The sequence below is a fragment of the Branchiostoma floridae genome, chromosome 18 (genome assembly GCF_000003815.2).
Source record: "Branchiostoma floridae strain S238N-H82 chromosome 18, Bfl_VNyyK, whole genome shotgun sequence".
NCBI classification, from domain to species: Eukaryota; Metazoa; Chordata; class Leptocardii; order Amphioxiformes; family Branchiostomatidae; genus Branchiostoma; species Branchiostoma floridae.
Window position 1 is genome coordinate 11506612 of NC_049996.1, and position 13839 is coordinate 11520450.

At 44.2% G+C, this 13839-nt stretch overlaps 2 protein-coding genes across 2 annotated transcripts; both read left to right on the top strand.

The window, feature by feature from the left end:
- The first annotated feature begins 1703 nt into the window (after nt 1–1703).
- Nucleotides 1704–4887, top strand: LOC118405349 (selenoprotein P-like). Its single transcript, XM_035804807.1, has 4 exons — nt 1704–1910; nt 2352–2555; nt 2973–3189; nt 3561–4887. The coding sequence occupies exons 2-4, from the start codon at nt 2422–2424 to the stop codon at nt 3834–3836; spliced, it is 627 nt and encodes a 208-aa protein (XP_035660700.1). The 5' UTR covers nt 1704–1910; nt 2352–2421; the 3' UTR covers nt 3837–4887.
- Nucleotides 4888–7017: 2130 nt separating this feature from the next.
- On the top strand, nt 7018–13056 carry LOC118405350 (selenoprotein Pb-like; the record flags this gene model as incomplete). The annotated part of the gene is made up of 4 exons (XM_035804809.1): nt 7018–7040; nt 10364–10567; nt 11054–11213; nt 11472–13056. Coding segments are annotated over 4 exons (963 nt in total), but the record flags the coding sequence as incomplete, so codon positions are not given.
- Between the last annotated feature and the right edge of the window lie 783 nt (nt 13057–13839).

Here is a 13839-nt window from a genome sequence, read left to right on the forward strand (position 1 = left end):
CAAGATTCGGTGCGGAAGCCAAAGATGACGCACACAAGTTCATAGTCACTTTATAGATTTCCTGTGAAGATCTGAGGAGTTCTCACCAACGATAGGATAAACAATACCCTGTCACTCAAACTCGAAGTAATTAGAAAGGAACATGACATTTCAAAAAGAGGGTAGTATCTTATCCACTTTGTTGGTACTATATGACTTAAACTTCTTCATAACTCTCTTCGGAATAACACGTAAAGTTAGATCGAGGCATTAAGAGTCGTTACTTCTTGTTTAATTCATTTATCTCCATCAGCATAAAAGTGGTGTTAAGCCTTTGCTACCCAAACTACAATGGTTTCGTCCTGAAGGTGGCGTATAAAGTGCAGGAAACGCCGCGGATGGTATCAGTGAGGATCTAACCTTGCCACAGGTAAGTCAATTCTTCATGTCCACACTACACAAGGTGGGAACCCCACAGCCAAAACACAAACGTTTTTTGTACAACGCGAAGAATCTCTGTATATGCTCTCGCTTGTACGATCACTTCTCGCTGTTTTAGGCATAGATTGTAAAAACGCGAGATATGTTCTGTGTACGCGTTCATGTGTATTACTTCCAGATGTGCATTCAATGTCTGCAACGATGTCTTGTCAAAGTGCACTACTTAGTACACGCCTATATAGGCTCAGCCAGTATGTTGCGTTTTGTGGAAACTGTTAATAGGTACTCGTATTTTTCTCGTCCCAAAATATCATGCTGTGTTTTTGGTGTCATTTAGCACTTGCTTGTGCCTGTATTCAAGTAGCATGTATCATAAGTAAACGTTTTGCGTAATAAAACAAGATACCATGGCTAGGAGTAAAAGGTGTTAGCCAACCGAAAGATAAGAGAGTGACTAAATATAAACATTGTGGACTCCCTGCTCAAATCAAAGCAGTTTATACGTTACCGCAGTGTCAATATGTACCAAGCACTATAACCCTTCATTGCAACGTCATAAAGAAGCTGATTGCACTTTGAAAGTACTTAAGAGCAGTCAATGGAATACCGTATATTCACTTAATTAATTGTAGTTATCCAGTTACGGTACGGGGGAAATGGGCGTTTTGACGTGTTTTGATTAAATTCGTGGCCGGGACCATTCATACAAGGGGGACAATTTCGTTCTGTCATGGATTCGTGGTGGACAGGTCAGCGCGAATACCGCGAAAATATTATACCATACGCCGTAACGGTATGTTTCACGATTTACAGTATTTATGGCATTAAAACTATGGAAGCATCTTTGGCGACGCCACAAGGGCGGAGCCTCTGTTTTATTCCTGTGATCAGAAAATTCACGGTCGTGAAGTCACATTTCTAAATCTTTCCTCTGTTTCTCAGTATGATACACAATAGACGGACCCTCCTAGCGGCGGCCCTATGCCTGGTGGTGTCCGGGCTAGGCGCCATCTTTTGCGACGCCACAAGGGCGGAGCCTCTGTTGTAGTCCTGCTATCAGAAAATTCACGGTCGTGAAGTCACATTTCTAAATCTTTCCTCTGTTTCTCAGTATGATACACAATAGACGGACCCTCCTAGCGGCGGCCCTATGCCTGGTGGTGTCCGGGCTAGGCGCCATCTTTTGCGACGCCACAAGGGCGGAGCCTCTGTTGTAGTCCTGCTATCAGAAAATTCACGGCCGTGAAGTCACATTTCTAAATCTTTCCTCTGTTTCTCAGTATGATACACCATAGAGGGAACCTCCTAGCGGCGGCCCTGTGCCTGGTGGTGTCCGGGCTGGACGCCCTGGCGGCACCGAACAGGCTATGCACACAGCCGCCATCTTGGGAGCTGGACGGTATCGACTTTATGGAGGAAAGCCGCGGGAACGTCGTCGTCCTGCAGATGTCTATAGCTATCTGATCGTTTTGTCGGACGCAGGCGGAGAGGTGCGTTGTTATACTCCTCTCAATGTCTATAGTACTAGTACATGTATAAGCGCTATACATACTCGATTAGCCAAAAATTACACCCTGTCGAATTTCTTCGCACACGCAGTTTGGTACACTTTGGGTAATATGGCAAAGTTTAAGGTACTTGAGACATGAAACAGTGCAGGTCTGGACATTATTTAGCACGGTCTAGACAAGAATTGTTCAAATTAGGACCTTCACCTTTGACATGCATGCGCAGTTGAAGCCGTGAATCCTCTTCAAGCGATTTACGACTTCTGATGCAGTTATCTAGCAGCGGGGAAGGGGGTAGGCTATACCAGTCTTCGTGGCAAAGGTGTAACACCTTTTTTTTCGCATTTAATACTCGTGAAAAATGCTGAAAAACACCATAATCAAAGACAGTTCTTTCTGAATGAAGAATGATTTCTGTTTCAGACTGGAACGCCTGCGCTTGAAACTCCAGAGGGATGGTGTCACCGACATCTCTTTCGGGGTGATCAATGGGATGGGGTTCATGTCCCGGGTGTCCCTGCGGCAGCTGGAGGGGGTGGTTAACTTCGGCGTGTACCAGGACACGCCCCGGGCGGACGTGTGGGGGCTGCTGGACGGGCGGAAGGATGACTTCATCATTTACGACAGGTGAGGCAAGACTGTTCTAATTCACGTAATAAAAAACGTGCATAGCCGGAGCCGCCATGTTGGCTAGGTCCAAGATGGCGCCAGGTCATTTTGAACATAAAGTTCTTTGTTGATGTTGTTAGATTTGAAGCTTTTATAGGTTGTAGTTATATTGTTTTATGTTGTTTGTATTCTAACTAATTGAAGTATTTTACGTACTGTAAAAATCAGTACAATTCAGTTCCAACAGGGACTGCAAAATTGATTAAGCAATAAAGTTTGAAGTTTGTTTCTAAGGCATAAGCAATTATTCCAAGACGGGAATCACTCTGAAATCTGATGTAAGGACTATCGTGAACTTCTTTGTAAGGCGCTGGAAAACAAAGTGCCAACGGGACAAAGGTTAAAAACTAACCTGTTCGTTGCATGTATCTACAGATGCGGGCGGTTAGCGAGACACATCCGGATGCCGGAGGCTTGGCTGGTGCGGCCTGACGTGGAGGACGCCATCAGGGAGGTGTACGCGGAGAGTCCGTGCGGGAACTGTGCCTTCTATCCTGACACGACCCCAACACCTATTCTCACAACTACTCCTGGTTCCCCCACGGATGGACCTGATGTCACTACTGCGTCGGACATCGGGTCAGGCGATCTGGTAAGAAACATTATATTCGCCAAAGTGGTACTTCTAATGTATAGAAGTGGGGAATGTATGTTTTTACCTCCGTTAAAACGAATGCAATGTTTCTGTATGTTTGTTTGTCTTAGTGTGTGTCGTCCAAAGTTACTACTAGTTAAATTTGTAGAATGGCAGGACGTGAGGGGGGATATGTTTCACAAGATCCAAAGTTGTCTCGTAGAACTTGCATAGGCATTGAAATTCACAAGGGAGAGGAGCTGAATTATACAAAACTTTAAATCTTCGATTTCATCTTGTTATTCAATGATTTACTTGTGTGTTCTTTAGTGACATAATTCACCCAGATTATGTAAGCAAATACACAACTCTTTCCTTACCCTTTTCAGGATGAGGGGTTCATCAGAGACACAGGTACCAGCATGGATGACGTGGATGAGTCGAATGCCCCCCTCCACACCTCAACCTCCCATCAGAACAGGACGTCTGTAAACAATAGGACAGAAAGAATCATGTTTACAGAACACAACACGGAGTCTCCACAGAGGAACAGCAAACGTCATCATCGACGTCATCATCATCGTCGTCATGGTGACCACCGACAAGAAGCTCACAGTGAAAGTCATCATCACCAAAGGTCACAAGACGGCCATACAGATGAATAATATAGGTTTTGCAGTCGCCAACCTGTAATGCGTTTCTCCATCGTAGTCTGGGCACAAATGACTAATGTCAGGACCCCTCTTTTCCTCTGGAAAGTTTTCAAAAGCTGGGTGTGTAAGTGATGTTCGCTTTGATGTGACTGAAATATTGTCCGCGAATTACGAAAAATTATTTACACATGTGTAGATAATTCCACTCTTCTTCCTTTCACATATCTGTCAGTCTTTCATATACATGACATATAACATTCATTTTCCGTATGACATTTCCTAACTTTGGCCTTGTAATATATTATTTACCAGTATGTTGAACACTTTTCTTTCATGCCGCTCTCAAATCTTGCGCATGAAAACGTCAGACTAAAACCTATGGGTTGTCTGAGGTTGGAGTTTCTACAAGATTGCAAGCGTGCATAAGAGAAGAGATGTATTTCATGTCGAAGACGAAAAAGTACCAGGCTGGCTTCTCTTCTATCGAAGTAGGCTTCTGTCTTAAAATGTATTATGTTTGTGCGAGTTCAGAATGTTCGTTTCATCGGGTTGCTATGTTTCAACAGTTTGTCATGTTTCATAAGGTTTTTTTTTATGTTTTAACGATCAATATTGAGATTTTATAGTTTCAACAGATTTGATAACAATTAAGCGATTTGAAGAATAAGTTTAAAGATGCTGTTTCAAAGATTAACGATAACGGTGGACAAAGTTGCCACTTTCTAGGTGATAGGTAAAAATTCTAAGGAAGCTATTTTTCTGAAAAAAATTAGGTTTTGTGAGATTAATTCCACCCACCTGTCGCAATCTAGTCTACACCAGGTGAACCGTAGAACCATATTTATGACGATCCCCAACAAAACGGGAATTCCCGCCTTGAGGATCCGATGGCATCATGGGAAACGCGTACACCTGCTGTGTATGACGTCATTGTCTGGCGAGTGGAAGAAATCGTTCAATAAACCTAGTCAATATACACAGACTTTGTACCCGCCCTAGAAAGTGAGACAATGTTGTTTTTCTTTCTTTCTTTCTTTTTACAAATAAATATTTAAATGCCACAGACATGCCTGTTATTTCAAATAGCAAAAGCTGAAAGGTGGCGGACGACAAACTTGTACAAATTTACAAGCAACGGCTGAAGAACGATTACCTTTGAAAATATGAACAATGACTTGTCAGTCAAAAGTTAAGTGTACAAGGATGGAACTATCATAGGAAGGGGGTTCATTCGTATTTGCTTTCATTTTAGACTTCTCAGGCCTTGCGTGGAATGCACACTTTCTAGCAACACAGAATTCAATTCAGCTACAGCATTTCAACGAATGTGTACTTGGGGCATATGCATTCTTTTATATCATAATCACAATGATAGATAAAAGTTTGAAACCCACGGTACAATGGTTGTGTCCATCACCCGACGCTCAAAGTACAAAGACCAGCCATTCCCTACTCACAAACAGCCCGAGCTAGCGACAGGTAAGTCATTCCATGACGTTTTTATTACCTATGGCTACGGTTATAAAGAAAATACAGCAACAGAAGGCTTTTTAATGTTTTTGAAGAGGTTCTTGAGATTTCCAGATATATATTGGTGAACTTTGTAAATCATTCTTCGGGGAATAAGAAGATTCACACCGTGGACAAAACATTGCAATGAAATACAGCGGTTTAAGACATGTACGTAATATTGTTTTATACGTTAACTTTGATCCAATTGTATAATGCAGAGTTCACGATCATAAGGTAATGGGAAGTATTTTTTATTGAATTGAGTCGAAGCATGACCTGGGCCATTTGACATCAAGTGTTTTCTGACCAACCCTTTATTCTAGCCTCAAAGATTGTATCTAAGGTCTAGGCTTGTCGCCGCTTGACTTTAGGAACTTTTTTTTCGTTTCTTTCTCATTTTGATCTGGTCCTGCTTTAACCGGCAAGTATTTGATAACGATGACAACAACATTTAAGCTTGCGTCATCAAAAACCGACGACAGGACAAAGGGCAAGAATGATTGAATAACCTGTTTATGTAAATGTAATCTGTGAACCCCTTGTGGCGCCTGTTAATACAAATACTGTTTGTACAACGTACGTACTCCTTGTCAATATGTACCCTGAATTGCTAAACGCACGTATTACCCACTGTATTCAAATGTTCTGCCAACTACCATCACTACAAATCCTCGAGCTCTTTGATGCATTTTGATCATTGTACACTGTTTTTTAATTCCGTGGCAAAATTGTGATTTCCGATTAAACTTTTCTTGTGTCGAAACTAAGAATGTGACATTCCAGGCGCGGAAATTTTGTTTGACTAATCTCAAATTTGAACAGAAATGTGACCGCAAAGGGACATCGGCACCCAAATTCTCAAAATCGGCACATGTTGACGCAGCTCAGTGAGACACCAATGAAATCTCAGTCGTTAACCCACTTTGAAAAAGAGTAGCAACTTTTATGTTTAAAGCGCTTTGACAGTCGACCGGTCAGATACAAGGCGGTTTGGTACATTCACACGTAAAAGCTATGACCATGATGTAGATGTTTGCAATGTTCTAAAGTTCTAACCGTATCTTAAGCTGACTCGAGGAGATATGCACACAAGGGAGATTAAGCTATCTTTCATCAGCTTTATCAAATTTACCAACGTCGCTCACAGACCACATGTGGTCAACTTACATGGATGGAGTAAGGATAAAGACCATCCAATAAACCTATCCTCATAGCCCCGAATACATCCCTCAAACGGTAGAAATCCAAAACAAAAACATCAAACTGCAAACATTTGACGGACACTCTCATTGGTCGAACAGATAGTTGCCATTGTATCATTGGTTTAATGCCAATAGTGGTGGACAGTCTCATTGGTCGAACAGCTAATTGCCGTCCTGTCATTCGTTGAATTGTGATGGACAGTTAGGGAGGGTCGTTACACAAGCTGACAAGTTACCACCATAGCTTAATAATGCATAGACCCCATCTGAAGTTTTCCACTGTGTTCTCCAGCATGGCTGACCGCGGCGGGGTCCTCCTAGCGGCGGCCCTGTGCCTGGTGGTGTCCGGGCTGGGCGCCCTGGCGGCACCGAACGAGCTGTGCACACAGCCGCCATCTTGGGAGCTGGACGGTGTCAACTTCATGGAGGAAAGTCAGGGCAAGGTCACCGTCATACAGCTGGTGTTCGCCTACTGACCTTTCTGTCGATCGCAGGCTGAGAAGTAATAACTTAACATTTTCATAAAGTCTTTTCTATTTCTAAAGTTTTTGTTAAGTTCTTGTTTTGTTCTTTATTGCGTGCTTTCCTCGCTGATACCTATCTATTCATTTTCACAGAAGCTCCCATAAGGTAACAAACATACAAATAGCTGGAAATTGAAGTCAGGAAGTAGGATAACCTTTGATAAACTATCATGGAACCTTTGACCTACTGTCCCGCCAATGTCACCGACGTACCTAGCATGTAGAAATGCCGAGGCATTCACCGACAAGCAGAATTATCAAAGACAATGCCTCCCGTTTCACGGAGGTAACAAGTATTTAGATCTTAGGCAGTCTCTAGCTGATTTACAGATTTTGTTTGCTCTTTATGCATTCATTCGTCATTCACTCATGCGCACCAACTGTCTTGGTGTGAACTCATGAATATCCGTATTATATTTACAACCTTTTAAACAAACGTACGGCTATGTTTCAGATTCGAAAGCCTGCGATCGACACTCCTGGACGAAGGCCTGACCGACCTCTCCTTCGGGGTGGTGAACGGTGACGGCTACATGTCCAGGCGGTACATCGAGGAGATCAAGAGGAGGGTCAGCTTCCCCGTGTACCAGGACACCGCCCTGACGGACGTCTGGGGGCTGCTGGACGGGGAGAAGGATGACTTCATCGTGTACGACAGGTGAGAAATGAAAACAGATTTTTTTTGGCGACACCACAGGCGTGGAACGCCTCAGGCGTTGGGCCTTGGAGCTGTTTTCCTTGGTACTGCAGCGGTACTTTCTGGTTTTGTATCTCCTTTCTTTGTAAGTTCTTGTTTTTTTCGTTCCCGCACGATTTCCTTGCCGATATCTGTCTATTCTTTTCCCATTGGCTTCATCGTGTCGACAGGAAAGAAAAGAGAAAAGCAATTTTTGGCAACGCCTCAGGTGTTGGGCCTTGTAGAAGCTTTCCTTGGTGCTGCAGCGGTACGTCCTAGTTTTGTATCTTCTTTCTTTGCTTTATTCATTACTGTGCAACCCCCAGCCGATGCCTGTACCAGGATATCGAAGACAGAAAATGAGATAACCTTTGATAACCTATCCTGGCACCTTTGACCTAACTTGGACATGCTGTGGTGCCGACGCTTGTGTTTTGTTAAAGATTTTTTCTCCATGTCTAACACACGATGTGTCCACAGGTGTGGGAGGTTAGCTAAGCACGTCAGAATGCCACAGGCGAACATGGACGGCTCTGACGTTGAGAACGCCATCAGGGAAGTGTACGAGGAGAGTCCGTGCGGACCCTGCACCACCCCGCCGGTCCCGCAGGAGACCACACCGGCACCTGTCATCGCCACAGCAGCGCCCCCTACCGAGACTCCCTTCTGTGCGCACCCGCCGTCCTGGCAGCTGGACGGGGTGGACCACCTGGAGAAGAGTCAGGGGCAGGTCGCCGTGCTGCAGTTCGTCTTCGCTTCCTGACGTTTCTGTCGGTCGCAGGCCGAGAAGTAAGTCACTTTCTCTTCCAAGAACCTCATGATAATGTGTCTAGCGGTTTATCTAATGTACATGTATGTAAGATACTAGTAAGTGTTGGACGATTCTTTAAATAATATAAATTCTATAAGGGCAGTAATCAGTGTGAATTTCCTTCTAGTAGCTCGTGGAATGTTTTTTTTCTGACTCTTTTAGTCCTCTGTTTTTTTGTTTTTTTTGGCTTCTTTCTTTGAGTTCCTTTCTTTCTAACTCCAAGACGTTTAAAGTCTTTATTTGCATTTTCACACAACTATCTGCAACTTGTGTAAAAGCGTGCGTGTGTGTGTTCGTGACGTTCACCACAGAAACTAAAGGTGTGACGACTGACAAACGTTCATTTTATTAACTCATAAAAGACAAACATTTGTACTTCAGATTCGAAAGCCTGCGATCGACACTCGTGGAGGAGGGCCTGACCGACATCTCCTTTGGTGCGGTGAATGGCCACCTCTACAACGCCCCGCTTGAGATCGGGGAGATAGAAGGGAGAGTCGGCTTCCCCGTGTACCAGGACACGGCTGAGGAGGAAATCTGGAAGCTGTTAGATGCTCGTAAGGATGACTTCATCATTTACGACAGGTGAGAACAACGTAACACCGTTCCGTACATAGCCGGCGTCGCCATCTTGGTGGGCGGGATGGATCCAAGATGGCGGCCGATTATTCGGAGCGCACAGAGATCAAGCGGTTCCTATCTGTGCAAATCAGCTCAAACGATCATTTGCATAGATGGGACCAGTTTGTTTTCATAACATCAGATAATTGAATGCAACTTCTGATCATACACCAACAAACTTATTCGCACCATGTATCTGTCATCGAATCCCTGCGTATATTTAGTTGTTTTCGGCAGGTCTATTTCTCCGTGGTTCCGTTTCTGGTTTGTCCGTGTATTTTCCATGTTAAACACGTTCGAATTCACCACGGGAAGTAATACGTAGTAAGAATTGCCAGATCAACCTTGTGTGACAAATGACAGACATTCATTGGGTCAATGGAGGTATTGTTTTTTTTTACCTCTTTGTGTTTTTGCAGTCGTGTATTCTCCGATCACTAGCTTATCAAAAATTTTCCTTTCTATTACCAACATACGTATGATGTATTGGCAGGTGCGGGAGGTTAGTTAGACACATCAGAATGCCGCAGGCGAACATGGAGAACTCTGACGTTGAGGACGCCATCAGGGCGGTGTACGAGGAGAGTCCGTGCGGTCCCTGCACCACTCCGCCGGTCCCGCAGGAGACCACCCCGGCACCTGTCATCACCACAGCAGCGCCCCCTACCGAGACTCCCTTCTGTGCGCACCCGCCGTCCTGGCAGCTGGACGGTGTGGACCACTTGGAGGAGAGTCAGGGGCAGGTCGCCGTGCTGCAGTTCGTCTTCGCTTCCTGACGTTTCTGTCGGTCGCAGGCCGAGAAGTAAGTCATGGGGTTTCTCTTTCACAAACCTCATAACAATATGTATGTATGTAATATAAGGGTTGAACTATTGGTAAATGGTTTATCCATTCACCATTTATTTTCATGATTCTGGGGATGTACGAGGATAAGATAAGGGCAGTGGTCAATGTCAACTTTTCCTGGAATGTTTTTCTGACTCTTTTATTATTCTGTTTCTTTTTTTTGGGGGGGGGGTGTATTTCTTTCGCGTTTTTTCTACGTCTTTATTTCCGTTTAAGACGTAGTGCGCGTATGTGGGTTATATTCACAACAAGAAGTAAAGGTGGGAGAGGTCAGAGTGAGTGATCAGTTGTCAACCTTGCGTGACCGCTGACAAACGTCCGCTTGATGACAAACACTTTTGCTCCAGATTCGAAAGCCTGCGATCGACACTCGTAGAGGAAGGCCTGACCGACATCTCCTTCGGAGCGGTCAACAGCCACCTCTACACCGCCCCGCTTGAGATCGGGGAGATAGAAGGGAGAGTCGGCTTCCCCGTGTATCAGGACACGGCTGAGGAGGAGATCTGGAAGCTGTTAGATGCTCGTAAAGATGACTTCATCATTTACGACAGGTGAGAACAACACTGTTCAAGTTCCGTACATAGCCGGCGTCGCCATCTTGGTGGGCTGGATAGATCCAAGATGGCGGCCGATCATTCAGAATGCACAGACATCAAGTGTTTCCTATCTGTGCAAATCAGCCTGGATGTACACTTGCATAGATGGGGCCACTTTGTCTCATAACATTAGAAAACTGAATGTAAATACTCAGAACAGACACCAACAAACGTATCCGCAGCATGTATCGCCCTTTTTGATATGTGAATCCCTGCTGAGCAAATTTAGTTTCCTCCGTGAATTGAGTTGCCAGATAAACCTTTTATGACAAATGACAGACATTCTATGTCATGGGGTCAATGGAAGCGCCTACTAGTTCACGGGAGGGATTGTTTTCTTTTATCTGTTTATTGTTTCGCAGTCATATATTTTACATGAACTACTAGCAGTTTATTGACGATTTATCTCCTCTCTTACTAAGCTACATTATGTATTGCCAGGTGCGGGAGGTTAGTTAGACATGTCAGGATGCCCCAGGCGCACATGGACAACCCTGACGTAGAGAACATCATCAGGTCGGTGTACCACCACAGCCCGTGCGGACCCTGTGCCACCCCGCCCGTACCCATGGACGAGGCGGACCTCGGGTCAGGTTATGAGGTAAGATCACTGCTTTTTATGTTTACCTTCTTTTTCGGTTGTAATGTCAATGGAGTCTCTTTCTGTCAATTTTGGCAACGCGTCAAAGACGTAGCCTTTATGCACTTGACAGAGACAGATTTTTTGCATTGCCACCCCAATAGCCACACTTCTACATTCAAATATACTTACACTAGCGAAAACTTGACCATACTCTTTAATGTGTAAGTAGTGACGTTAAAGCACGCCAATAATGATCTTATTTCCTACCCATTTCAGGATGAGGAGTTCCTGAGTGAGAACGACACCCTCCCCACCTCCTCCCCACAGAACGGGACGTCTGTAAACAATGTGACAGAACATGTCATGTTTACAGAACACAACCGCACAGAGGGGAACCGCACTCATCATCATCATCATCATCATGTACATCATCATCACCATCATCATCATGGCCATGGTCACGCTGAACGTCATGACAATCACACTGAAAGTCATGAAGGTCATGACAGTCACGCTGGAGGTCATGACGGTCATGAAGGTCATGATAGTCACGCTGAGGGTCATGATAGTCACGCTGAACGTCATGACAGTCACGCTGAACGTCATGAAGGTCATGACAGTCACTCTGAAGGTCATGACAGTCATGCTGACCATGAAGTTGATGATCATGAAAGTCACGCCGAAGATCACCATCGCCACCATCCCCGTCGCCCCAAGAAGAACAAGTCCCTGTTCGACCGACTGAGGAGGAAGCACTCCCGCCACGACGACTCTTTCCCTGCGGACGACTGTCGACACCACAGCCAGGGGACCTGCAACAAGCTGAGGAAGCTTGGCATCCCCGACAGCTGATGTTCGCTTTGATGCAACTAGGCGGCGCTGCCACACGCCTACTTGCATCATCGCTTCTCAATCGACCACACAGTTCTTTACTGTGCGGTCACCGCTATTTCTACTCTCTCTATGCCTTGTACCAGTCTCTCTAATTTCCCTCCAAGTCATTCCACCAGACAAATGTTAACGTGCGTTTTCGCAAACGACTGTTAACGCGCATGCGCTTTCGCGGACAACCGTAAAAGCGCATGCGAAGTACACTTTTTCCCATGCGTCGGCTGTCAGATCTTGCACATGAAAACGTCAGATTAAAACCTTTGGGTTGTCTGAGGTTGGAGTTTCTTTCAAGATTGGGGCCGTATATGGGGAGATGTGTACTTCGGAAATGGAAAGAAAAGAGACTGGCACTTTGCTCTATCTACTTTCTTATGCTATAAGTGTTCGACACAAAAAGATATTGTCTTTCGCTTTGTTGTTTGTTTGTTGTTAAATATCGTTTGATTCCACATTCTATCAATATTGTAATGCTTGCGAACCAGCAGCAAAGAAACCTTTTATCAGTGTCTACATATGGAGATAAAAGGCGTCAAAACTGTAGATGAGGTTAATAATCAAAACCATAACTTGTTTTCCCTTTAAAAGTACGAAATGTGTCGTAATTACAGACTTGTTCCATCTTTATAATACATCTCGTGTTTTACCGCGGGCGTCGTAGAGTAGATGTTTTATAATAGTAACAGTAATTTACAAATTCGTCACTTTTTTCGGTGACGTAGAAATCTATAGCTAGTACGCAAGGTACTTTTTCTGTATCAAAATGATATTTGTGAGATTCCTTCCACCCACCGGTCCCAGTCTACATCAGGTGAACCGTAGAACCATATTTATGACGATCCCCAACAAAACGGGATTTCCCGCCGTGGGGATCCGATGGCATCATGGGAAATGAACTCACGCTGCTGTGTACGACGTCATTGTCTGGCGAGTGAAAGAAATCTTTTCAGTTCAATAAACACAGCTGATCACATCTTGTTGTTGACATGAGTTTTGTTTGATGGTCGTATCAGTGGCAACGACATAAATATGTATTCCTTGACCTCTGTAGTATACATCGAAGTGAACTATTTATCTCATTTTTCATTCATTATTGTGAATTTCCCTCTAATTCTACCTAAATGCATATTCCTGCCAGTCTACTTTGGAACCGGGCAAAGCCAACCTTCCCGTCCTGTCAGTCTTCGGTTACGCCATATTCCGCTTCTCTCTATTGCCACTCTACAGTATTTAATTTACTACAAACAAACAGACCAAAAACCATACCTCCATTTCCACGGAGGTAATTATAATTTCAGGGTAGTCCTTTTAGGACCCACTTTCAGGAACCACTGACTTCCATACACATTAGTCAAGCTCATTTGTATTACATAGAGCACGGAGTGGTCAGCCAAAGCAAGACTGTCACACATATAAAAAAAAACAATGAGTTTATTATATCTTCACAAATGGCAAAGCTGAAGGTAGCGTGCACAATCATAAATGAGCGCATGCAAACACACACAAAAGATACACGCATATTTTTAATTGATCTAATTCACACAAATAGCGTCTATTTGCGCTCTTGTTTAGAAACTAGGTCGTTGGTATAATGTGTCACTGAATTGTGTTTAATGTTATTTGTTGTTACCTGAAACCCAAATGTCACCGAAGACAACAGGATAAGGTGCCGTTGCCATGGCAATGTTGTTGAGTACAAAGCGTACGTTTGCTAGCGTGCCAGCCTCCCGAAAAAAAAACATTTCAAGAGTTCGCT

Coding starts and splice junctions, on each gene's coding strand:
- LOC118405349 (XM_035804807.1), top strand. CDS start 2,422: ATGGGGTTCATGTCCCGGGTGTCCCTGCGGCAGCTGGAGGGGGTGGTT. Junction 2,556..2,972: donor GACTTCATCATTTACGACAG/GTGAGGCAAGAC, acceptor ATGTATCTACAG/ATGCGGGCGGTTAGCGAGAC. Junction 3,190..3,560: donor ACATCGGGTCAGGCGATCTG/GTAAGAAACATT, acceptor TACCCTTTTCAG/GATGAGGGGTTCATCAGAGA.